Consider the following 27,452-nt stretch of genomic DNA (forward strand, 5'->3'; position numbering starts at 1 on the left):
ACTGAAATATTATTGAGAGAAAAGTCCTCCATTAATCTTCCCTTGGCCGACTGGCCATCCCTGTAACGTCCATGCAGATAGGTTGATTTTGGAGTATGTGCAGCACTTCCCACATCTCAGTAGTCACCTCTGATAAGGGAACTGCTATTGACAAAGATGTTCAGCACTAAATTAGCAGTGTCAACATTGCCTTTGTCAAGCTGCAATGTATCTTTAACAATAGGGATCTCTGGAAATTAAAGAAGTTCCTAGTCTATAAGGATCTTGTGTTAACCACCCTCCCCCAATGCAGCAAAATCTGAACCATGTACTGACACCACATTAGGATTTTTGACAACCAATACCAGCAGTGCCTACATTACATCTGGGGAAAAAATGGGAGGATTCATGGACTAACATGAGAATCCTCCATGAAGCAGCATCTATTTGAAGAACTATACAATGAATGGGCAATTGGGTCCAGATGAAAAACTGCCTCCCTCAGATTTTTTTTTTCAGCTCTCCCTTGGCAAACGCTCAAAGTGTAGCTAAAGGGAAAAAGGATACAAGTAAGGTTGCCCTAAAGGATGAGGGCATTGACATCACTGACTGGGTGGAGAAGGCTGCTGACTGCTTGACATTGATCTCTTGATTCTTCACGGCACAAACCACTTTTGAAGCCCAGAGCCTTAACCAGGTGAGAGAGTAGTGGTGGCAGAGGAAGGAGAAGGAAGCCAACCTGGAACTGCAATTTACATTTCCCCACTCAATAATATGCCCCACTGTAGAAAAACACTCAGATCCAAAGCCAGGCTTCTCAGTCATCTAATGACTTATCTAGCTTGACAAATGTCACCTTTGATTTCAAGGGACTGCAAATGATGAAGGAATTAGCTAGTTTGATATAATGTCTTCAAAAATATTTATGAAATGAACCACTTAAAGAGTTTCAAAGGTTTTTAATGACAATCACATATATTAGACCAAGAACAATGTTAAAGTGTTAGGAGTTTACACTTTCATCATCTCCAACTGCCTCCCAAGTTCTACACAGTTCACACTGAATGAGTGGCTACGGAGGTGCCTAAATAGTGACACCTAGATCTTGCCCCGCCCCTCTGCATTGATCTAACTTAGCCCTTTAAACTGAGAAGGGTACGCTGATGGGGGATTTTCTAACTCAATCCACACCTCAGTAGCACAGATCTGGCCAATTCGAACAACATTTTCAATGTGAGCGATTTCAGTTTCTAAAACAAGAAAGATGGTGGGAATAAAGTATGGCCAAAATTTTGTAGAACGATCTATTTGACTTACAGGCGCTATTTTCTAACTGACTTCTTTTACTTGATTTGAGTCATTGCTATTTATAAACAAAAATAAAGCACAAATAATTAATGAAAAGTGTGAATAAAATTCAGTTTGGTGCCAAATTATGATACAGGGATGTCATGAAAAGACAAGGTAGATTGAATATTTTACTCTTCCATTCCATTATTTAGGGAGTCTGGGCCACAGATTGTGGAAATAAGGCCCAAATAATTAAGTGAGAGAATGTGTAACACATTTATAGATGTCCTGCTCATAGACAATGAAGAAAATATTTTGTTTGGTTCCTAGAAAGAAAGCTAATTTTTTTTTAATGAATGGCAGGAACATAAAGCCAGATACAAATATTTGTGAATGGAAAGTTTAAAATTCTCAGTACATATTGCCATCTTTGTTTACTATCTTCTTTCAATTATCTCCATCCCTCAAGCAAATACCAGTAGTTGAAGGAATTTTAACTTCCAAAATTTAGCTCAATAATTTAAAAAAAATTTTGCTCCAGTTGGTTTTTTGAGCTACTTTGGAAAGCCCAACAAATTCACAAGGTCAACTAGGAAGGGTCTAGAGGGATATAGGCCAAAACTTGGCAAATGGGATCAGATTCATTTAGGATATCTAGTCTGCATGGAAGAGTGCGAGTGCGTGTATGCTTGCAGTCTTCCCCCCAGTTACTGACTTGTCTCATTTTCTGGTGGCATCAATTAATGAACGTTTAAGTGTTTTACTGATCATACAACCACTGAAAGGGATGGGGGCAACATCAGGTGTTAGCCCAGCAGCTTGAACTGCGTAACCACTGATCACAACTATTCCGAAGCCACACTATCTCTTTAATGCCCTCCCAGCCTGGGCTCCTGTTTGACTCACTAGGTTGATACTTCAGACTTCTCTTCAGTCGGTCTCTATTAGTTCACCTTAGGCAGCTGAATGCTTGAACCTGGCACCACTAGGGCTGCCGGCCATACAATTGCACAAAAACTGTATAATGTGGACTTTCTCCCTCGATGGAGGAGGGCATCTTGCCCTCAGTCAAGTTTACTTTATTAATAAAAGGGTTGTAGGCAAGACTGTCATTTGATGTCCCTTCCTCTTTGGGGATTTAATCTTAAATGCCTTTGAACCAAGGGCTTGCTAGACCATTTTAGAGGGCAGTTAAGTCAACTACATTGCTGTATTTCCAGACTCACATGTCAGTCAGACCAGGTGAACCAGATGAGTTTCTACAGCAACTGACAATAGTTATATTTGAACTAGTGAATGACATTGCCTTGTGCTATCTCAGTTAACATCTCACTGAATATTAGCTAGCTGAATTGTTCAGGTTGCAAATTGCATCATCATAAAATTTCTGCCAATAGATATGGATTTAAATTGAGGAAAGAAAACCGGTTAGCTCATGTATGAGAAGAATCAGGAGGGGAAACAGCAACCTAGATATTGTCACTGGGTTAGTAATCCAGAGTCCAAGGCTAAAGTTCTGGCATTACAGGTTCATAATGGCAGATGGTGAAATTTGAGTTCACTAAAAATCTCAAATTAAAAAGGTAGCCTAATGGTGACCATGTAACCGTTGTTAAAGCTCATCTGGTTCACTAATGTCTTTCAGGGAATCTGCCATCCTTATCTGGTCTAGCCTACATGCAACTCCAGACCCACAGCGATTTGGTTTGCTCTATCTGGGCAAGCCAGCAATGCAATTTATCATGAACGAATATTAAAAAAAAAGTTAGTCTAAAATTGGATATTCTCTGCATTGCCTACACTGTAAAAATGTCATTCTACGAACTGCAGCTGTCACCTCTCCTCAGGTCTAGAACCTTCTGCTATTCAGACAGATTGAGATCACTAAAGAAAATGATGCTCAAAGTAACAAAAACAATTTGACCAGCAGCCTTAATCATACAAATGCTTCTTAATCTTTGTTACAAACCTCATATTCACCATGAGAAATTTCAGTTATTGAGATGTGATTGTAGTTATATTTTTATGAATTATTTAATTGGAGAGCTTTGCTTTTTGTGCCCATGTTAATGCTGCTTATAGTGATTGTGTTTTAATTGATGGTTGTTCAGAAATGTGAAAAGTTAAGTTCGTTAATTACAAAAGGACCACATGGTTGCCTTGATATATTACCTTTAATAATCACTTTCTTCACTACTAACACACAGTGGCAGCGTCTAAAGGCAGACTGCAGTAACTTACTAACGTTCCTTCGATAGTGAACTTCCAAACCAGTGACCTTTACTGCCTTGAAGGAAAAGGGCAGCAGATGCATTGGAACACCATCACCTGCAAGTTCCCCTCTAACCAACACACCATCCTGACATGGAACTGAATTGCCACTTCTTCACTGTCGTTGGGTCAAATTCCTTGAACTCTCTCCCTCACAATGCTGTTGGTGCCCTGATATCCATGTGGACTGCACAAACTCATCAAGGTAGCTTACAACCATCTTCTCCAGGGCATTTAGGGAAGGGAAATAAATACTTGTCTAACCAGCGAAGCCCAAATCATGAACTAATAAAAGAGCATACAGTGTCAGGGGAAAAGAATGTGACAGGTGAATAACATTTAATTTATTTATAGCAGATCTACCACAGACTTGGTAAAGACAAGTCGGATTACAGTATTGTCAGGAAAAGTGGCTGTGTGTGTGGAAATGGGAGGGATTATATCATAAAGATGATAGTTTGGAAATAAGCCTGTAAGAGTTTTGCCCAGAGGCAAAGAAATGTTTTTGATTAATTCCCATTAAACAAATCATTCACTGTTTCCATCAACCAGTGCAGCTAAATTGATAAATATTTAGATACCAAGACCACTGAAGTACATTTTAACTGTTTTCAAACAATTTGCACAAAAATAATTTAATACATTTCCACGTTCTGTGTCACTGAAAAAAAGACAGACTTGCAAATACATTTTTCATCAATTCTTAGTTCAAGAGTTTTTAAAAAACTCACGCCTCAGCTTGTTTTGAATCATTTGGAAAAGAAATGTGCAACTACTGTTATGGCCTCAGGAAGGACACAATTGGAGTCGCTGCAGAGAAAATCATAAGGATATTTAGATATTATTTTTGTACTGCACATGCTCAGTTTGTTATTCTGAAAATCTCAGCAACTAGTGGAGTTATTTCACCTCTTCAATTAACAAACTGACAATTCTAAAATAACATCAATTCCAAGTTTTGGCGTTCCTAAGATACTAAGATCTTGAAGTTAAAATGTTAATTAGCAATCTCAAAGACATAAGATAATTTTACAGACAAGTTTACATTGTTAGCTCTTCTAGGGAAGTTCCATTATGTTGGACCAACTAGACTTTTCAAAAGTAACTGTTTTGGCTTAAACATTGCAATTTGCAGAATTGTTATGGCCCAGAAGAAGGCCAATCTGCCGAATTGTCTGCACTGGCTCTCCAAATGAGCATTATGAGTTAGTGGCATCTTCCACCCTTGCATATAACCCTGTACATTCTTATTATTTTCTGTTGACCCTGCCTCCATCAAATTCCAAATAGTGTATTCCAGACTCGGTAACACACACTGCTTGAAAACGTTTCTTCTCATATCGAATTTAGTTCTTTTCCATTAAATCTTTTTAAAACAGTGCCCCTCTTGTTCTTGATCCTTTTATGAATGGTACAGGTTTCTCCTGCCTACTCTGTTCAGAACACTCATGACTAGGAAAACTTGTATCAAATCTCCTGTGAGCACTGCTGCCTCACAGCACCAGGGACCCGGGTTCAATTCCAGTCTCGGGCGACTGTCTGTGTGGAGTTTGTGCATTCTCCCCATATAGGTTTCCACTGAGTGCTCCAGTTTCTTCCCACAGTCTAAAGATGTGCAGGTTAGGTGAATTGGCCATGCTAAATTGGTGATAGTGTTCAGGGATGTGTGGATTAGATGCATTAGTCAGGAGAAATGTAGATTAATAGGGAAGAGGAATGGGTCTGGGTGGGATACTCTTCGGAGGATCGGTGTGGACTTGTTGCGCCAAAGGGCCTGTTGTAGGGATTCTTTGACTTCTCTAATCTGTATTCAGAACTGAACTGTCTCATCCCTCCAAACATTCTTGTAAATCTCTTCTGTACTCTAATGCATTCACATCCATTTTAAACTGTGGAATACAGAACTATATGCAGTACACCAGATGAGGTCTGATTAGTATCTCATACAGATCCAACCTAAGCTCTCTGCTCTGGTACTCTATGCAACTACCAATAAATTCTAGCATATTGTATGCTTTATAAACCGCACTCTCCACCTAGCCTTTCATTTTCAAGGTTGTATGCACATATACATCTAGGTCTCTCTGCTCCTGCACACTCTTTATATATAGAAATTTATTGTCATATGTACTTTTACATGAAAAATACAATGAAAAGTTTTATAGCTTGCCCTACCATGGTGCCTATATCAATGGCAGAAATCATATGTAATAAAAAAGTAAAATTAAGACAAAAGTTCACCACAGTTGAGTTAATGGCTCTTGGGCTCAAAGGAAACTGATGAAGAAATGATCGAATCACTGGGACATACAACCGGGATGAGACCGTCATTCCCTGACAAGAACATCACGCTGGGGTGAAACCGCCATGGCAGGCTGCTGGGAAACTGGACTGGACGCCACTGCCTAAGAAAACTACCATACCGAGTAAAAACCACCACCTCTGGAGCAAATCACCCGCCAGGCTGCCGGAACACTTGGGAGCCTTTAGAGAAGTACTCTTTATTTTTAAATGTCTCTTTATGTTCTTTCTAGCAAAATCTATCATCTTGCACTTGTTCACTTTAAGTCCTCCCAATAGCATATTCAATATTGTCTCCTGATCAATTTTGAACCCTCTCAAAATGGGATTTCCTCCTCTGTCACTTTGATCTGGATAACAGCTGCTTCTCAGTAAAGACAGATGCAAAGTATTCATTAAATATCTCAGCCATGGCGGTTTTCCCTGGGGTGTTGGAGGCTAAGGGGTAACCTTGTAGAGATTTATAAAATCATGAGGGGCATGGATAGGATAAATAGATAAGGTATTTACCCTGCGATGGGAGAATTAAGAAATAGAGAGCATAGATTTAGAGTGAGAGGCGAAATATTTAAAAAGGACCTAAGACACAACGTTTTCATGCAGAGGATGGTGCATGTATGGAATGACCTGTCAGAGGACATGGTGGAGGCTGGTACAATTACAACATTTAAAAGGCATTTGGATGAGAATGTGAATAGGAATAGTAAGGGTTTAGAGGAATATGGGCCAATTACCAGGATGCTGCCTGTACTGGAGGGCATGTCTTCTAAAGGAAGGTTGAGGGAGCTGGCGTTTTCTCATTGGAGCGAAGAAGGATGAGAGGCGACTTGATAGAGGTGTTCAAGATGATGAGAGACATATATACAGTAGATAGACACTTATGGGCGGCACGGTGGCACAGTGGTTAGCACTGCTGCCTCACAGCACCAGAGACCCGGGTTCAATTCCCGCCTCAGGTGACTGACTGTGTGGAGTTTGCACATTCTCCCCGTGTCTGCGTGGGTTTCCTCCGGGTGCTCCGGTTTCCTCCCACAGTCACAAAGATGTGCAGGTCAGGTGAATTGGCCATGCTAAATTGTCCGTAGTGTTAGGTAAGGGGTAAATGTAGGGGTATGGGTGGGTTACGCTTCGGCGGGTCGGTGTGGACTTGTTGGGCCGAAGGGCCTGTTTCCACAATGTAAAGTAATCTAGTCTTATCCCAGGGTGAAAATGGCTGTCATGAGGGGTATACTTTTAAGGTCATTGGAGGAAGGTTTAGAGGAGATGTCAGAGGTAGGGTCTTTACACAGAGTGGTGGGAGTGTGGATTGCACTGCCAACTGTGGTGGTAGAGTCAGATACATTAGGGATATTTAAGTGATTCTTGGATAGGCACATGGATGATAGTAAAATGAAGGGTATGTAGGTTAGTTTGACCTTAGAGTAGGATAAAAGGTCAAAATAACATCATGGACCAAAGGGCCTGTATTGTGCTGAAATGTTCTAAGTGCTAACAATGGGACTAGATTAATTTAGGATATCTGGTTGGCAAGGATGAATTGGACCGAAATAACTGTTTCCATCCTGTACATCTCTATGATGCTATGTGTATATCTCTTTTCTGGTCCCTAAATGGCCCTTCACCGCATTTTCACACCCTATTACTATTGAAGTCTATGTGACTTTGGGATTCCCCTTTATGTCAGCTGCCAATCTTTTCTCAAATTACTTTTTGTTTCGCTTGCTTTCTCACCTCATTTACGCTACCTCCAGTTTATCCATCAAGTAAATCAACTTGGGTTTTGAAAGTTCCCTTAAGACTGACAGGGACAACTTTGCAACCGGCAGGAAATCATTTGTCATTTTGAGTACAATATTTAAATACTAAATCTGGCATTTTCCTTGAAGTGTGTTATTTATTAATGTCACACCTAAATCCACATTGTTTCTGTTTCAAATCAATCCTGGACAATCCCCAAACTTTGTTATGCTTCACTGGGGTGGTGCTTTGGGAAACAAGCCCTACTATTCCCAGGAGAAAGTGAGGACTGCAGATGCTGGAGATAAGAGCTGAAAAATGTGTTGCTGGAAAAGCGCAGCAGGTCAGACAGCATCAAAGGAGCAGGAAAATCGACCTTTCGGGCATAAGTCCTACTATTCCCAGAGTCATCACAAAACTTAAAGATTTTACTAAGTAGGCAAAATTACAAATTTTCCTGCCTTTCAGAACCAGATTGACAAAAAGACTATATTTCTAATCATAAAAATACATTTTTTTTTGACAAAGAAATAGACTGGCTACATGTAAACAATTATGAACTGTTGACATGTAACTATATCAGTTAACCTCTAACCCCTTCTCAGTCACCCCTCTATGTAGACAGGAAAAAAAACATAGGTGCTATGGGCAGATGGAAAGATTAGATAGGCAGTTTAGTAGTTCCTGCTCACAGTGTTTGTTGAGATTATAACTGGGCTGACCAGAATGCTTCTTCTCAATCTTCATTTTCACTTGTTTCAGGAAGGGCCATGTGATTGGTTCACACTTCTAATGATCTTTGGCTTATCAATTAAAAGTTACAGATTATAGGAATTGGAATGAGGAAGTAAAGTGGCTACTTTTAGGCTTGAAATCATGTATACTGCAGAAGACATTTGTCATCAGTAACTGGTCACTAGTCCGTTGGCCAGCTACTTCATGCCAGCCACAACATATCTCTAGGCTCCAGTTCATCTGTAAACTAGGCTTCCCTTATTGCCCGAACAATCAGGGGTATGAACAGTACTTTTCAAAAATGCAACAATTGTTCAACAAACCTTGGTTTTTAAGACAGTTCTTTTCTTATTTCAGCCCATAATCAAAACATAGAAAAATAAAAAGATACAGCTTTTACATTTGCCCATCATCACCCTAAACTTCATGATACAATGATCATCATCCCCTAAATGTTCTCTCACTTGATCCAGTTGGTCCACCCCCTTCCCAAGAACCAGAACTAGCAGTACTTCCTTTCCTATTGGATTGTACACATCCGTTGCAGTAAATTGTCCTGGATACAATCCAAGAATGTTTGTCATTTCTGCCCTTAACACACCCAAATCTCAAATAGTATAATGGTAAATAATAGCTCCCCCTTCCATACTGCTAGCACTTCTCTGGAATGTCCTAGCAGATTCTTTCCTCTACATGTTTCCCACTAACTGGTGGTTTGTAGACTTCACTCAGCGACGTAATTGCACTCTGTCGTAATTGTAACGGGGTCAGCCAGGTGAATCTCATAGAATAGGAGTTCCCTGATTGAGGCTGTTAATCTGGTCTAATTAGGGAGCCTTTGCTGACAAAGAGGAGGAGGAGTGGCAAACATCATGCCACTCTGAGCTGGCTCTGAAGGAGCTTGATCAGTGTTAAGGATTTTCCAAGTGTAAACAAAGGGTGACTTGGTGACAGGATATTAGCCTCTCTGGAGTGATTTCAGGTGATGAGAGTGGGATAGACTCCTGAAGAAATTCGCTCACAATTTTATTTGCGTTAAGTATTTCTGGTATCATGACATTATTTGGGGAGATTTACTTGTTCGATCCTGCCAAAGACTGGGTCCAATATGTGGAAAGAAAGCTTTTATATGGGCAAATTACATTGGGGCAGATGAAAAGCAATGAGTAAATCTCCTGATAGCTGTGGGACCTGCAACTTTTTCAGTTATTAGGAGCCTAGCTTTCCCTGAGACACTAGATACTAAAATCTTGGAAGGGTTGACAGATTTAGTTAATGAATATTAGCCCACGCCTCCTCTAATTCTAAGACACTATCAGTTTTAGTTGGCAATTTGAGAAGCAGGGAATTTGTAGAGGGATTTTTAAAATTAAATTAAGATGAGGAGCAGAGTCATGTGACTTTGGTTTAACCCCTAATGAGATGCTGAAAGACCGTTTGGTATGTGGGATTAAAGATGTAACAATACAAAAAGACTTACTGGCTGAAGCGTAACTGGATTCACACAGACACTAAACTGGCTTTATCATTGGAAAACGTGGCAAATGGAGCATGTGAGTTGCAGGATATTCCAATGGAAGTCGACACCTTCGCCAGTGTGAATGAGCTTGGGGTCACCACTTGAGTGAAGGCAATTGCATAGCTTCACTTACGACATACCATGAACAGAGAGACTCCATGCAGCCCACAGCAAATCCTGAAAACAAAGCCAAGCCTTGGCCAAATGGTTAAAAGTTTCATCAGGATATGTGCAGGCAGGCCATTCTATTGCTGCAGGTATGTGGAATCAAGACAGCAAAATAATCCCACTGGGAATGACCTGAGTAAGATAATTTATAGGCCAGTATCCAGGAGATTGCACATCCTGGAAAGTTCACCTCCATCTGGTTTGGGGGGGAAACAGTTAAATTGCTTAGTAGCATCCAAATAGAACCAATCAAAATAAGCATCTGGTTAAATGGTCACCCAGTTCTAATGGAGGTTGATACTGGCACAGGCGTTTCAATGATCGCAGAACCAGTCTTCAACAAAATTCGTACTGGAAGAAAGTCCTAATGTTTGTGCAAGTCCTCAGACTCAGAACCTATACCAGGGAACCTTTACAGGCTAAGGGTATAACTTCTGTTCCAGTCTCTTACGAGAAGCAACTCGTTCAATTACCACCAATTGTAGGAAAAGGCTTGGGCCCATGCTTGACGGGGGAAAATTGGTTGAGAAAGATTCACCTAGATTATTAGATTAGATTAGATTACTTACAGTGTGGAAACAGGCCCTTCGGCCCAACAAGTCCACACCGCCCCGCCGAAGCGCAACCCACCCATACCCCTACATATACCCCTTACCTAACACTACGGGCAATTTAGCATGGCCAATTCACCTGACCTGCACATCTTTGGACTGTGGGAGGAAACTGGAGCACCCGGAGGAAACCCACGCAGACACGGGGAGAACGTGCAAACTCCACACAGTCAGTCGCCTGAGGCAGCAGTGCTAACCACTGCTGGAATTGAACCCACGTCTCTGGCGCTGTGAGGCAGCAGTGCTAACCACTGTGCCGCCTGAGTGGCTGCCTGAGTGAAGTCCTAATTAAATACCTGGCGGTTTTTCAGGAAGGTCTAGGGACTACCAAAGGAGCCAAGGACACCTTGCATGTTGAAAAAGAAGCAATTTTACGATTCTGCAAGGCCTGTCCAGTGCCATTGGTCTTACGTGCAAAAGTAGAGGCAGAAATCAGATGAATCATCAAACCAAATCAGGAGGTTCTGCCAATACATTTACAGATGTAAATTTGCAATAATAATGGACCACAAACCCCGACTAGGTCTACTTAAAGAGGACAAAGCAGTGCTGCTGCCCATAGCCTCAGGCCATATTCAGTGATGGGCTCAAATACTAAGGCTGCATAATTACAAATTGGAACACCATGTGGGAGGCCAAATAGTGAATGTCGATGAACCAAACCGCCTCCTGCTGGCAGGCACACCACTACACTGCCTCAAAGAGTCTATAATGGTTTTAAAGTTACTGGTGGAATTCAACTAGGATCATCCAGGGGTTTCCAAATTGAAGATGTTGGTGAGAAGTTACATCTGGTGGCCACAATTGGATGCAAACATAGCTGCCTTGATTGGGCAGTGCCCAGTGTGCCAACAAGGACAAAAATTGCAACCAGCAACTCCTCCATATTCATGGGAATGGCCAGGAAAATCCTTGTCTCAGTTACATGTCAACTGTGCACATGAAAGGACTGCATAATGTGCATACCTACTCAAAGTAACTGGATGTGCGTAGAGTTCATTTGTCAAACACGAGACAATGATAGAAAAACTGAGCACATCTTCTACAATACACGGACTCCTGGAAGTGCTGGTCACAGATAATGGGCCATTGTTCACCAGCAGAGAATTTGAGTATTTCTGAAAGTTGAATGGTATTCAATGTATAAGGACTGCACCTCAACATCCATCATCCAATGGGCAGGCTAAAGAGGAGTACAAACTTTGAAGGCAGGGTTAAACAAATAACTATAGCTTCTCTACATACCAACTGTCCAGGTTCCGATTTGATTATAGGACCACCTGTCATGTAACTACAGGAATATCTCCAGCAGAGTTCATAATGGGGAGAAGACTCAGTTAAATCTAATGTTCCCGGTGCTGAGAGAGTGGTAAAACAGTACCAGGAATGCCAATGCTTGAACCGAGACTCATCTAAGTGACAATGAAAGTTTACTTCAGGGAACAAAGTTTGGTGAAGGAACCATGGGAATGGCCCCGCATGGGTAACAAACATGGTTGATGCAAGATCAAGTCTAGTGATGTAAAAAATTCATGTCGGTGCGCTGGTCCTGAACAAGCACATGGACCATATGAAAGTTCCAAACTTGCACATGGAGTGAGAGCAAAACATGCCTGGCTCTTCAGAACAGTCAGAAAGGCTGATGGAATCTGTTGGTTTTCTGTCTCCATCCAGCATTGTAATCCGACTGTGACTAATTGTTCAACTTATTTTCCAGAAGTGCTATGACAAACTGAATTATCTTGGCCATCATGTTGAAACCAATGATGACCACATGTCAATCTGTTCAGTTCATTAACTAATGTACAAAGTTAAAAATCACACAACACCAGGTTATAGTCCAACAGGTTTAATTGGAAGCACACAAGCTTTCGGAGCGACGCTCCTTCATCAGGTGATTGTGATCACCTGATGAAGGAGCGTCGCTCCGAAAGCTAGTGTGCTTCCAATTAAACCTGTTGGACTATAACCTGGTGTTGTGTGACTTTTAACTTTGTACACCCCAGTCCAACACCGGCATCTCCGAATCATGTTAACTAATGTAAGTTTCCATTTTGGAATTCCTCTAATACTCTCTGTAATGTCAAAATGGCAGCTTTGATGAGTAGCCTGGCATATAGCATGGCAGCATCAAGCCTGAAATGTGCTTATAGCTGTGTTGTCAATGAAGGTGCACACAGGAAGCAGATAGGTGCCGCTGAGATAGGAACTTTCTAGGCTCCAGTCCTATAGGCAAATGACATTTTACTGTTAATTTTGAAAAAATGATTGTTTGGGATATAGCTACAAAATATGAAGCAATTATGTACTGTACAAATATATTAGCATATTCTGTACCCAACGTGGCTATTATAATGCCCAGCTTTCATTTTCTTGAAAAATTGTTTGACAATCATCTCCATTAATGTCTTGCCCTTCAAGAATTCAGATAAGAGACCATTGTAGAATTATGCATTATTTCTTCAGGAAAGCACAACATTATTTGTAGAAAGCACAATATATAGGTGGCAGAAATTAGTATACACAGTGTAGCACAGTCCTAAAAATTTTGAAGGGCACAGACATGAGTAATGAGTTCATTGCACGAGTAATATATTTGTTCTATTAAAAAATCTCTATTGTCATTTTGCACGTGTTTATCTTCATATATGCTTATTTCATTACAATTTCAGCTGACTTAGACCAACTATCTCACTTATAGCAATCGGAGGGACTGTTTGTTGACAGAGTAATCTACACTTAAAGGAGAGGATGACATTGAATTTAAATATTAATGAACTACCTTTCTCCTTTTAGTTGTAAAAATATTTCCAACTACAAGGCTCTTCAATTTCATACAGCAGTCTGGAGCAGACACAAAGCAAATAAATGGTTTATAGTTAGCAGAAACTGGACAAGAACTGAAAATGGATGCAAAAAAAAAATGGGAGCAGTGGGCAAATTTGACCCGCAAATTCTCCAAGTACCTGGGAAAATGCAATCAGAGAAACAATCAGAAAAGTTATTCCCATATACAGTCAGTTCCACTATAACAAGAGCTTCTTCAATATGAATTAGATTTAATGCAATTAAGGAATTTAGACTGTTATTTGTAGAACACAAACTTTCCTTACCTGTGTTGGCTACAATGTGATTCTGGCTCCATTAGTTTAAATGGCAGCGGCTATTGAATGATTTTCTTATAACGTGAGATCGCATGAGAAAGGACGTATTATGTTATATCAGAACTGACTGTAATGGCAGCATAATGGCTAGCACCGCTGCCTTACAGTGCCAGGGACCCTGGTTAAATTCCACCCTCAGGTGAATGCCTGTGTTGACTTTGCACATTCTTCCCATGTCTGGTGGGTTCCCAGTGTCCTTCCACAGTCCAAAGATGTGCAGGTTAGGTGGATTGGCCATGCTAAATTGCCCCATAGTGTTCTGGATTTGGAGGCTAGGTGAATTAGCAAAGAAAAATGCAGCGTTGGAGGGATAGGGAAGGGGGGAAAATCGGTCTGGGTTGGATGCTCTTTACAGGGTTGATGTGGACTCAATGGACCAAATAGCTTGCTTCCATATTGCAGGCATTCTATGGTAAGGAGAATGGCTATCTGAGGAACTGCTCCTCCAATCACAGACTGGTTTTGCTGCTGTTGATGATAGGCTCACATTGAGCCTAAACACAGGCAAGATGCAGCCTGATTGAAGGAGCGTTGAGCAAGCTAAGTAGGAAAGACAGAATGCAAGTATAAAGTGAACTGTAATCTCCTGTGAGTATCTCAGACATGAACATGATGTTAAAAGATGATGTAGGCTGAGCTAGAGACATGTTTGCATTTTTCCCCTTATACAGGAACAGGGTTCAAAAGGGAACTTCAATCCTGTTGTGTCTGTGCATGTTCATTTGTGTGTTTGTGTGCATGCTGCAGATAAAGGACTCGGTTGCTGTGAATGCTGGGAGCTAGTTAGCAGGGGAATTCAAAAGGAAACAGGAGAAAATAATTTTGGCTCATCCATAAAGTCAAGAATAATGAAATCAACTGCTCAACCATCAATATTCCACTATCTATTCAACACAAAAGACTGATTTGTACATCTAACTTTTTTTGGACTTACTACTCATTTCTAATCTGTGTTAATGCATGTTATGCAATTATTTTGTCTTGCATTTTATAATTAATAAACTTACTCAGGAGTTAACGCAAGAAAACTAGGTTAAATTAGTTCCTTTTAAAACATAGATTCTGTTGGCCGAGAAAGATATTCTTTAAAGGGTTCCTTTTTTAAATTGACAGTTAACCATGTTGTGACAAACCAAGGGTCATTTTGAAGGTGGGTTAATAAAAAAGGGGAGCCAGCTTATCGCTCTTCACCTGGGAGCTTTGCAATTTGGGGTATTCCATTAAGAACTGTAACAAATTGGGGAACCTCAACCTTAAAGGGTTGTAACAGTTGTACCAGTTTAAATAGTAAAAAATAAATTAATGCCTCATTAGTTTAAAAAAAAAATAAATTAATGCCTCATATCTTCAAGTTCATTGTGGGTGGAGGTTGTTATTTAGAGTCAGATGTACAGCATGGAAACAGACCTTCGGTCCAACCCGTCCATGCCAACCAGATATCACAACCCAATCTAGACCCACCTGCCAGCACCTGGCCCAGATCCCTCCAAACCCTTCCTATTCGTATACCCATCCAGATGCCTCTTAAATGTTGCAATTGTACCAGCCTCCACCACTTCCTCTGGCAGCACATTCCATACATGTACCACCCTCTGCGTGAAAAGTTGCCCCTTAGGTCTCTTTTATATCTTTCCCCTCTCACCCTAAACCTATGCCCTCTAGTTCTGGACTCCCCGACCCTAGGGAAAAGACCTTGTCTATTTACCCTATCCATGCCCCTCATAATTTTGTAAACCTCTATAAGGTCACCCCTTCAGCCTCCAACGCTCCAGGGAAAACAGCCCCAGCCTGTTCAGCCTCTCCCTATAGCTCAAATCCTCCAACCCTGGCAACGTCCTTGTAAATCTTTTCTGAACCCTTTCAAGTTTCACAACATCTTCCCGATAGGAAGGAGACCAGAATTGCACGCAATATTCCAACAGTGGCCTAACCAATGTCCAGTACAGCTGCAACATGACCTCCCAACTCCTGTACTCAATACTCTGACTAATAAAGAAAAGCAGAAAGCATACCAAATGCCTTCTTCACTATCCTATCTTCCTGCGACTCCACTTTCAAGGAGCTATGAACCTGCACTCCAAGGTCTCTTTGTTCAGCAACACTCCCTAGGACCTTACCATTAAGTGTATAAAGTCCTGCTAAGATTTGCTTTCCCAAAATGCAGCACTTCCCATTTATCTGAATTAAACTCCATCTGCCACTTCTTAGCCCATTGATCCAGATCCTGAGGTAACCCTCTTCGCTATCCACTACACCTTCAATTTTGGTGTCATCTGCAAACTTACTAACATTACCTCTTATGCTTGCATCCAAATCATTTATGTAAATGACAAAAAGTAGAGGACTCAGCACCGATCCTCATGGCACTCCACTGGTCACAGGCCTCCAGTCTGAAAAACAACCCTCCACCACCATCCTGTCTTCTACCTTTAAGCCAGTTCTGTATCCAAATGGCTAGTTCCTCCTGTATTCCATGAGATCTAACCTTGCTAATCAGTCTCCCATGGGGAACCTTATCAAACACCTTACTGAAGTCCATATAGATCACATCTACTGCTCCGCCCTCATCAATCCTCTTTGTTACTTCTTCAAAAAACTCAATCAAGTTTGTGAGACATGATTTCCCACACACAAAGCCATGGTGACTATCCCAAATTCGTCCTTGCCTTTCCAAATACATGTTCATCCTGTCTCTCAGGATTCCCTCCAACAACTTGCCCACCACCGAGGTCAGGCTCACCGGTCTGTAGTTCCCTGGTTTATCTTTACCTCCTTTCTTAAACAGTGGCACCACATTTGCCAACCTCCAGTCTTCCAGCACCTCACCTGTGACTATCGATGATACAGCAAGAGTCCCAGCAATCACTTCTCTAGCTTCTCGGGTATATACCTGATCAGGTCCTGGGGATTTATTCATCTTTATCCATTTCATGACATCCAGCACTTCCTCCTCTGTAATCTGGACATTTTGCAAGATGTCACTATCTATTTCCCTACAGTCTATATCTTCCATATCCTTTTCCACAGTAAATACTGATGCAAAATATTCATTTAGTATCTCCCCCATTTTCTGAGGATATTGATGAATTCTAAATCTGTCTCTGTTTGAGTCCAAAATCCCAAATGGCAACAGACAATATCGTTATAATGCAATAATCACACCTAGTAAATGAGATAATGAGCACTAAAAAGGAGCTCATGAAAACCAAAACAGACTTCAAAACCAAAAATCAAAAAGAAATCCTTGACAAAATCTCAAGAGCACTTGAATTTTTTTTCTGCTGTGTCAACAGTCCAAAATTAGCAACCAATTGGAACACAAACTGAGATTAAGCATTCTAAGCTTAAATATGAAAGAAGCATTTCATACCTTCCCATTCAGAAGGAATGTTTCCAACTTCATATTCTATTTCTTTTGGATTGACCGCTTCGATCATTCTTTTTGAACGAATAGTCTGTCCTAGAATGAATAATAAATGATTAGCTAAGAGACTGCTCATTTGGTATTGCAATGGGTGTATGCCTCTCATATTTTGTATACCTCAATCAGATTCCTCCTCAGCCTCCACTACTCCAAGGCAAACAAACCTAGCCTATCCAGTCTCTCTTTATAACTGAGACTTTTCATCCCAGGTAACATTCTCACAAAATTTCCTTCAACAGAATAGTTGTAAGACTGAAACCTGCTCCTAACTCCATTTACTAGCTACTGACTCCATCTCTATCCCTAAAAATAGTCTGAGTTTAAGTGAGTTTGTTTCCAGCCTTAGTATCGTATCTGACCTCCAGATGAGTTTCTGACCTCACATTTGCACCATCAGCAACAATGCCTGCCTCAGGTCATCTGCTGCTGACATCCTCCCTCATTCATCTGTTAACTCTTGATTGTATTATTTCACAACTTTTCCACAAAGAGACCCCTTATTGGTCTCTTACATTCTACTTTCCATAAAGTTGAGATTATCCAAAATTCAGCTCCTGAAACCTAACTCACACCAAGCCTCGTCCATCTATATCACTCATGTGGTCTCACTGACCTACACCAGTTCATGATCAAGCAATGTTTTGATTTAAAAATTCTCATCTTTGTTTTCAAATCCATCCATGGCTTCACCTTTCCCTACATCTGTAATCTCCTGAAGCCCTGCAACACTTAAAAGGTAGCTTTGTTCATCTAATTCTCGGCTGCTGAACACCATATTTTAATACGGTTGGTTTCTGCACCTCTGTTACCTAGTCTAAGCTCTCTACATCTCTCAGTTTCTCTATTTTGCGTTCCTCTTGAAAGAGGCTCCTTAAACCTACCTGTTTTATCAAGCTTTGGTCACCTGGACTAATACATTTGGGAACATGGGACTGGGATATCATAACTATTACAGAAATGTGGCTTAAGAATGGACAGGACTGGCAGCTTAATGTTATAGGAAGGGAGGCAAGAGAGGAATAACATTATGGTTGTACTTACAAAGGATGTTCCTGGGAGATCATCCAGTGACATTAAATGGATAGAGCTGAAAAGTATGATGGAGATGATCAACTTGTTGGGAATGTATGAAAGGTTCCCAACAGTCAGTGGGAAATTGAAAGGCAAATATGTAAGGATAATATGTAATATGTCAGATACCTGTAAGAATAATAGGGTTCCAATGGAAAGGGATTTTAACTTTCCAAACATAGACTGTGAATATCATACTGTTAAGGGCTTGGATGGGTAGGAATTTGTCAAGTGTGTACAAGAAAACTTTTTTATTCAATATGCGGATGGAGCTACTGGAAAAGAAGCAACACTTGACCTCCTATTGGGAAATAAGGCAGAGCACGTGACTGAGGTGTCAGTGGGGGAGTATTTTGGGGCAAGTGATCGTAAATCTATTATCTTTAAAATAGTTATGGAAATGGATAGAACTGATCAAAAAAATTCACGTTCTCAATTGGAGAAAGGCTAATTTTGACAGTATTAGGTAGCATTTGTAGAAAAAGGGACGGTTGAGAAGTGGACGTCCTTTAAAAATAAGATATCAAGAGTTCAGACGCAGTATGTTTCCATTAGTGTGAAAGGCAAGGCTGATAGATGTAGAGAAATTGAGCCTCTGGTCAAGAGAAAGGAGGAGGCATATGTGAGGTATAGGCATCTGGGAACAAGCGAATCCCTAGAGGAATAAGGGCAGTAGGAGTATACTTAAGAAGGAAATCAGGAAGGCTTAAAGGGGACATGAGAAAATAGGATTAAGGAGAATCCGAAGAGATTCGATAAGCATATTAAGGGCAATAGAGTAACTAGAGAGAGAACAGGGCTCCATAAAGATCGATGTGGCTGTTTATATCCACATATAGACAGAGATGGGTGGGATACTAAATATAGTTTCACATTAGTATTTACTGAAGGACATGAAAGCTAGGGAACTTGGGGAAATAAATAGCGATGTCTTGAAAAGAGTTCTTTTACAGAACAGCAGAACAGTGGCTCCGTGGTTAGCACTGCTGCATCACAGTGCCAGGGACCCAGGTTCGATTCCACCCTTGGATGATTGCCTGTGTGGAGTTTGCATGTTCTCCCTGCATCTGTGTGTGTTTTCCTCCATGCGCTTGGTTTCCTTCCACGGTCCAAAGACGTGCAGGTTAGATGGATTGGCCAAGGGAAATGCAGGCTTTCAGGGAAATGATAGGGATCTGGGTGGGACGTTCTATGAAGGGCCAGTGTGGACTCAAATGGACCTAATGGCCTGCTTTCACACTGCAGGGAATTCTATGAAGAGGAGGTGCTGAAGGTCTTAAAGTGCGCAAAGGTCGATTAATCTCTGGGATCTGACCAGGTTATATTCATATAGCAGGAGAAAGTGAGGTCTGCAGATGCTGGAGATCAGAGCTGAAAATGTGTTGCTGGAAAAGCGCAGCAGGTCAGGCAGCATCCAGGGAACAGGAGAATCGACGTTTCGGGCAAAAGCCCTTATTCAGGAATGAGGAAAGTTTGTCTAGCAGGCTAAGATAAAAGGTAGGGAGGAGGGACTTGGGGGAGGGGCGTCGGAAATGTGATAGGTGGAAAGAGGTCAAGGTGAGGGTGAAAGGTCAGACTGGGGTGGGGGCGGAGAGGTCGGGAAGAAGATTGCAGGTTAGGAAGGCGGTGCTGAATTCGATGGATTTGACTGAGACAGGGTGGGGGGAGGGGAAATGAGGAAACTGGTGAAATCTGAGTTCAAATAGTGTTCAAATATTCATATAGCATGCAAACAGACTCTTTGGTCCAACTAGTCCACAGCAACTATACTCCCAAGCTAAACTAGTCTCAGTTGCTTGTGTTTGGCCTACATCCCTCCAAACCTTTCCAATTCATGAACTTATCCAAATGTCTTTTAAATGTTCTAAATGTATCTGCATCTACCACTTCCTCAGGAAGTTGATTTGACACACAAACTAATCTGTGTAACAAAAGTTGCTCCTCTTGTCGCTTTTAAAAACTTTCCCTCCTCACCTTAAAATTATTCCCCAGAGATTTGAACTCTCTCAGCCTAGAGAAAATATCCTTACTATTCAACCTATTTATGCCCTTCATGATTTTATAAATCTCTAAGATCACCCCTCAATCTCCTATACGCCAGTGAGAAAGGTCCCAGCTTATCCAGCCTATTTTTATAACTGAAACTCTCCATTCCCAGCAACATCCTGATAGATCTTTTCTGATCTCTCTCCAATTTAATAATTCCCTTCCTGTAGCAGGGTGACTACAACTGCACATTGCTCCAGAAGATTCATCACCGATGTCCTGTACAGCCTAATAACGTCCTGTACAACTCCAGAGCAGTGAAGGTAAGCGTGTTAAATGCCTTAATAACCACCATGTCTGCGTTTGCCAGGACATTGTGGGAAGTTAGGGAAGATGTTGCTGGGCCCTGCTGAGATGTTGGTGAGATATTTGTATCATTGACAAGCCACGGGTGAAGTTCCAGAAGACAGGAGGCTGGCTAACATTGTGCCATTATTAAGAAAGGCTCTAAGGAAAAGTCAGGGACCTTTTGACCAGTCAGCCTTATGTCAGAGGTGGGTAAATTGTTGGAGGTGATTTTGAGCGACAGGATTTACATGCATTTGGAAAGGCAAGGACTGATTAGGGATAGTTAACATGCCTTTGTGCGTAGGAAATCTTTTCTCATTAACTTGATTGAGTTTTTTGAAGAGGTGACAAAGATGATTGATGAAGGCAGAGTGGTATATGTTGTCTCTATGGACTTTAGCAAAGTTTTTGACAAGTTTTTGAATGGTAGGCTGGTTAGTAAGGTTAAATCACATGGGATCCAGGGGCAGCAAACCAATTGGATACAAAATTGGTTTGAAGGAAGGAGACAGTTAGTGGTGCTTAAAGGGGTATGTTTTGGACTGTAGGCCTGTGACCAGCAGTGTGCCGCTGGGTCCACTGCTTTTTGTTATTCATATAAATTATTTGGATGTGAATATAAGGGGCATGGTTATTAAGTTTGCAGATGATGTCAAATTGGTGGTGGATTGGACAATAAAGAAGATAATCTTTTGATCAGATGGGCCAAATGGGCTGAGGAGTGGCATTTAATTTAGATTCATGTGAGGTATTGCATTTTGGTGCGGCAAACCAAGGGAGGACTTACACAGTTAATGGGAGGGCCCTCTGGAATGTTGCTGACCAAGGAGTGCAGATGCATAGTTCCTTGAAAATGGAATTGCAGATGGACAGGGTGGTGAAGGCGGCTGTTGGTACTTGACTTCATTGGTCAGAACATTGATTATAGAGTTGGGATGACATGTTATGGTTGTACAGGACATTGGTGAGGCCACTTTTAGAATACTGTGTATGATTCTGGTCACCCTTCTAGGATGTTGTGAAACTTGAGAGGGTGCAGAAAAGATTTACAAGCAGGTTGCTGGGATTGCAAAGGTTTAAGTTGCAGGGAGAGGCTGAATAGGCTGGGGCTGTTTTCCTTGGAGCATTGGATGATCTTAAAGAGGTTAATAAAATCATGAGGAGCAGTGATAGGATAAATAGACAAGGTCTTTTCCCTGGGGTGGGGGAGTCCAAAACCAGAGGGCATAAGTTTAAGATGAGAAGAAAAAGATTTAAACTTTTTCACACAGAGGGTGGTGCGTGTATGGAATGAGTTGCTAGAGGAAGTAATGGAGGCGGTTACGATTACAACATATAAAAAGCATTGGATGAGTATACGAATAGGAAGGGTTTAGAGGGATATAGGTCAACTGCTGGCAAATGGGATTGGATTAAATTAGGATATCTGGTTGGACCAAAGGGTCTATTTCTATGGTGTATGACTCTATGATTCGAGAATACCTTTTTATGTGGCTCAGCATCGTACTTTGTTTTATTATACTTCTGTGAAGTACTCTTGGTTCTGTTATTATGTTATAGGCATTATCAAGTTGTTGCTGCGAATGATATCTCGAAAAATTAAATTAAACCATTATTTTTCCAAACACATTGCAATATTCCCACAGTAATGCCGAGTTGATAGCCAAAAGCAAAGCTCTACTTCTACACCAATTAGTACAACAGTACAATTTGTTATCGTGCTGATCATTGATGGACTGAGTGTAGTTTTGACATTCATTGAAGTTCTGCTGAAGTTTAAATGCAACAGAAAGTGGCTCCTTACTGTAAATAATCAAAAATCATTGTAGGATACTTTTAAACAGTAATGAACACCAAGAGAGAATTGAAACTCCACTGTCATCTCAAGTTTTGGGTTGCGGTTCTTTGGCCTCAATATTACAATTTAGGACACTACCTGACATTTAGGTTAAGTTCTTACTTTCAATCTAATCACCATCATATCTTTCTGCATAACTATTGCAAGTTTCAAGACACTACACTTTAAGTTCCCAACACAATTATAACTTCTTAAGGCATTACTGATACAGGTTAATCTAGACACTGGGTAGACTTTAACGTTGTGACATGGGTCCTGCTCACTGTCTAGAGAAATAGTGCAAGCCCCGTGTTGACTCTATTGATGAAGATCCACCAGATTTAAGTGTCCATTCGGCACTTAACTGGCTAGCGACGAGCCTCCTCTGGGATTTTGAACTTCGAGGCAGAAATTTCACCAAGAACCACTGATTACTCAGAAGTCAGCAGCTCCCAACTGTCCATCAACATCACTAGAGTTGTGGCACTGCCAGTAATATAGCCAGTAAAGATCTCCGATCACTGAGTAACCCAGGCCACAGGTAATCGTGAATGGCGGTTATGTGGAAGATGCCTGCTTGCCTTTTTTTTTGCTGGGTTAGAGTGAGATCAGAAAAAAATGACATGGGTGACTGTCGTGGGCTCCCCACCTTTAAATGATTACTCAATCAAGCACTTAGTCATACCTTTGAACAAGGGACCATTCTCTGGAACAGTTCCACGTGGTAATATGATGAGATCCTTCAGGGACATTAAATGTCCACATAAGGACATCAATTATCTTCTGGGCAGGAATGCTATCCACATCCTTTCTCAACCTGGAACCTAATCAGCTAGAAGCAAATAGGTGGCTCCTGCCCTCCTGTTTAAATGCCCACCCTTCTCCAAATCTGCTGTTGGATGGGAGGAGCATTAAATTCTGCTCATTGTTTCTCTTCAGGCTTGCTCTTTCCATCATCACAAATGTTATCCTCTACTCACAATTATTTTCATGAAGAGTTGAAGAAAACTTGTAGACTAATGAATTCTAGTACAGTACTCAATCTGTGCTGATTGCTGTTTGTTCCAGAAACACAATACTGCTGGCTGCATCTGAGAAGGGAGATTCTGAATTACCTCATGTAGCTTGCCACGTACTGGTCAAACATGCTGTTAGAAAGCTGAAGGAGACCATTTCTGTGCAACTTGACAGTAGCAGAAGCATGTAATTTCAGTGCCACACAAATTTCCATCACTTTATTTTGTTTCCTGGGAAGCAGATAGCCATCAACTTTCCAATCCTGTTCCACACAATCCCTCACCACCACAAAATAACAAGATACAGTTTAGTACCCTAAATTTGGCTTTTTCCTTCTCTGCATGCCAATTTACATGGTCCTCCCATGAACTAGAGGTTAAAGTTTCACTGACATGCTAGTTTCCTCCAAATATTATAATACAAGCTTAAAATAGTGCCAGTACAAGCTCATTTTATGATAGAGGTTGCAAAATAGCTGCTTTGTTCAGACTCTGTTTTCACTGGATTAATGCCACAGAGATGTCCGAAAAGATCCATTGTAATGTGACACAGTTACGTCGAAGCAGCTATGTTTTTCATTGCTGTCTCTCTAACTTAATGAATAATTGTTAGAAAAATTTCAAATCCTTACCAGTGTACTCAATGTGCAAGTTGTGAACTACAGCTCAGCAAGTATCCCTTTCGACACAGTATCAAAATGTTGCTATATTAACCAAATTCACAGTGATTTTCATTTGCCCTCATTTATTTACTTTAGATATTTCCATTACATTTTTGTAAGGCACTGTGTGGCATCTTGTTCCTTATGCAAATTTTTTTTTGCTTGGATGATGACACAGGAGGATAGTGTTACTGTGGCTATAGTCCAATCTCCTGCAGGTTCTCTGTTGGAATAGGGAACAAAGGACAGTGAATCAATTCATCATCATGAGAATTATTCCAGAGCAAGACCTGCTGGAGACTACACTATAGTTGTTAATAGAGGGCTCATTCAAAATTTGCTTTAAAATATGTGGAGGGGCCCCGACTGAGGTATTCAAATCTGATGGTCAGCCAATCACAACAGCTGAAAGAACACGTTCTGCAGATTACAGAAAGTAGTCTATCCAATCTGCAATCAAGACAGTTGTACTTTGTTTCTGAGAGCATTTTCACATGTAAGCTATTGTAAGTACTAGTTCCTCCTGTTTTATATCACCATAAATTTTCAACAATACACTTTAGAATGCTATGAAATGATTCGGTATCATCTCTGAAAGTCACTTTGTCTGAGCACTTGTTGACAGAATACCACATTCGATAATGTCAGTTAGTCTCAATTTTGTGGTATGACCCATGTGTGTTAACAACTGGGATTTTGACTGCATGAAACTCATTTTATACAGGATTCATTCAACCAACAGGACAGTAATTATTCATGTTGTCAGTTTTATCTGGATATGAACATAGTTTCCAGGCAAAAAGCCAGTGCACTAATATAGTGCTATCTGGCCCTCCAAAAGCATTTAAAACAAAAATTGAAACAGTTGAGATCTGTTTTCAGGATGTGTACTCTGGCATTTGAAACAAATAGTGAAAACCCAGGGCATTGCCTGCACTTGAAGTGGGGGTAAATTCAAAACCAATCTTTTGGAATATGTTTTAGTTAATGATCAATTGTGAAATTTACTCCCCATGGAGATGATAGAAGAGATGGCATTGATTCATTCAAACTACTTTGTTTTACAGAAAATAACTTGTTGGAAGACAGCATAGGATTAATTTGAGACATGGTGTGTGGTGGGTGCAGCATTTTATTTGAGATGAAAAGGTGACTTTGAATCATAAAAAATTTCCTTGTTACAATTAACTAACAATTTGGTTATCATTGTAGACTATTGGAATGGTAGAAAATAAGGCAGATCGACCTTACCCTTATCTCACTGAGCAATTACTATTTTATTAAATCACACAATTTACTTCAATTTGATCAATGTCAGCCCAGGAGATCATTATTCTACACACTTGTCACAAAACAGATGAACAAAAACTATTCTATGATTTCATTTTTTTCTTTAACTTGGGGCAATTTAATTTGACAAATCATGAGCAATGCTGACAATAGTCTGGTGAGAGGTAAAATTTAAGATCCCCAGTACTTAAAAGAGAATAAAGGTAAAACAGACAAACTAAACTTTACCAAACAAGGTTAGAAAAGTAAAAAAAAACTATATTGCATACACAACTTAAAAGCGCAACATTCAAAATTAACATTCAGAGGCAAATTGCAGTCAAACACCCAACATACGGCACATTAAAATAGCAGATATGGTCAAGATAAATTCCACGGATTTCTTAGCAGACATAGTGACATGTTGGGGTCACTAAACCTCATTAAACCGTTATCTTCTCTACAAAGGATTCCTATTGTTCACTTTCAACAATCTAACTTTGAAACTCCCTTAGCAGCCGCTCAGTCTGAATGACAGCTAGTATTAGTAATTCACTCTCTTCTCTGAAGTCTATGCTCCACTCCAATCCCAAAGCTGCAGTACCTCTGGGATTTTCCAAATTCCAATGTTTCTCAGTTGTGCCAAACAAACTTTGCTTGTGTGCTTCCTTCAATCCCACTCGCAGCTACCAAATACTACTGAGATTTCAGAGTTTCCCAGCTTCTTGAAGTCAACCACAGCTATTACCTGTATGAAGACAATTTATTTTGCTGCTCCTCTCTCCCTAACTTAACTTCCACTGTCTTCACATCTCAACAGGACATCTTCCAAGCTCTGATTACTTGGTACTTGCTAATTACAGAAGCTCTATTATCTGAAGCCTCTTCTCCCTGCTTCTGACCACCATGCAGTCATGTGGCTTTCCTTGTTCCACTGCCAAAGGTCCACCACACACAGACATACAACCATATCTGCAAAAGCTGATGAGCAGGCTGGTATGCTGGGCTAAGAATTCACAGCAAGTCCCACTGTGTGCATCCATCAGGACATCCATGCAATGCTGGAAATTGGTGCTTTTGCCCATCTTCCAAAACCTGGTCTATTGCTCCTTCTGTCACACTTGAGGAAACAGGCAAAGTGTTTCTAACAATATGAATTGGTAATCCAATTTGCTCCTGTTTTCACGCTATAAAAGATACATAAAATGTATAAAAGTGAGTATGCATTAAATATGCATTTAATTCATATTTATATTTAAGTACAAACCTACAACATTCATTTTAAAATTTATTTAATTGTGGGATGCGGGTATTGCAGGCTGGGGTAGCATTTATTGCCCATCCATAATTGCTCCTAAAAGTTGGTGGGGAGCTGCCTTCTTGGACTGCTTCTGTCCATTTGGTGTAGTAGACCCACAAAGTCTTAAAGAAGGGAGTTCCAGAATTTTGACCCAAAGACACTGAAGGAACAGAGATATATTTCCAAGTCAGGATGGTGGGTGACTTGGAGGAGAACTTGCAGGTGGCTGAGTTCCCATGTAATTGCTGCCCTTGTCCTTCTAGATGATCACTTTCGAAACCCACAACCATGATGTTCCATTTTGCCAGAGCGGCAAGGAGAGGAGGAGAGGTGAAGCAAGGGCTGCTGGGAAGAGTGAGTTTTCCTGCATTAAAAAGGACTTATCTCGGGAGTCGGGCCTCCATTTGCTGAGAGGTGGAGGGAGGAGCGAAGGACTTCTGGGAAATCATATATTTATGTGGTTGCGCTACCCGAAACACTACTCGGGTAGTGTCTCCCACCCATCCTCCTCCTCTAACCAACAAAAAGGACCTGTGCACCAAATTGGTAAGGTAACGAGTTTTTTTATTCCTTATTTTTCAACAGTCTCTTTGGGAATTTAGAACAGTGGGAATAGAGGTTAGGGCAGTTGAATGTTCCTCCTGCAGAACGTGGGAGGTAAGGGTCACCACTAGTGTCCCTGCTGACTACATCTGCCGTAACTGCACCCAACTCCAGCTCCTTAAAAACCGCGTTAGGGAACTGGATGAACTTCGGATCATTCG

The 27,452-nt window shown here is 40.8% G+C and overlaps 1 protein-coding gene across 2 annotated transcripts in view; it reads right to left on the reverse strand.

The window, feature by feature from the left end:
- Nucleotides 1–27,452, reverse strand: part of ndufaf2 (NADH:ubiquinone oxidoreductase complex assembly factor 2) — a 160,011-nt gene that overhangs the window by 40,336 nt on the left and 92,223 nt on the right. Inside the window, exon 2 of one of the 2 annotated variants that reach the window (XM_043689369.2) lies at nucleotides 17,146–17,235. The exons of the other annotated variant lie outside the window; for it this stretch is intronic. Within the exon in view, the coding sequence (XP_043545304.2) occupies nucleotides 17,146–17,235 (90 nt within the window). The remainder of the gene's footprint in view (nucleotides 1–17,145; nucleotides 17,236–27,452) is intronic. 2 annotated transcript variants of the gene reach the window in all.

This window comes from Chiloscyllium plagiosum, unplaced genomic scaffold (genome assembly GCF_037043375.1).
Source record: "Chiloscyllium plagiosum isolate Xiang-an unplaced genomic scaffold, Cpla_swu_hap1 HiC_scaffold_1, whole genome shotgun sequence".
Lineage (NCBI taxonomy): Eukaryota > Metazoa > Chordata > Chondrichthyes > Orectolobiformes > Hemiscylliidae > Chiloscyllium > Chiloscyllium plagiosum.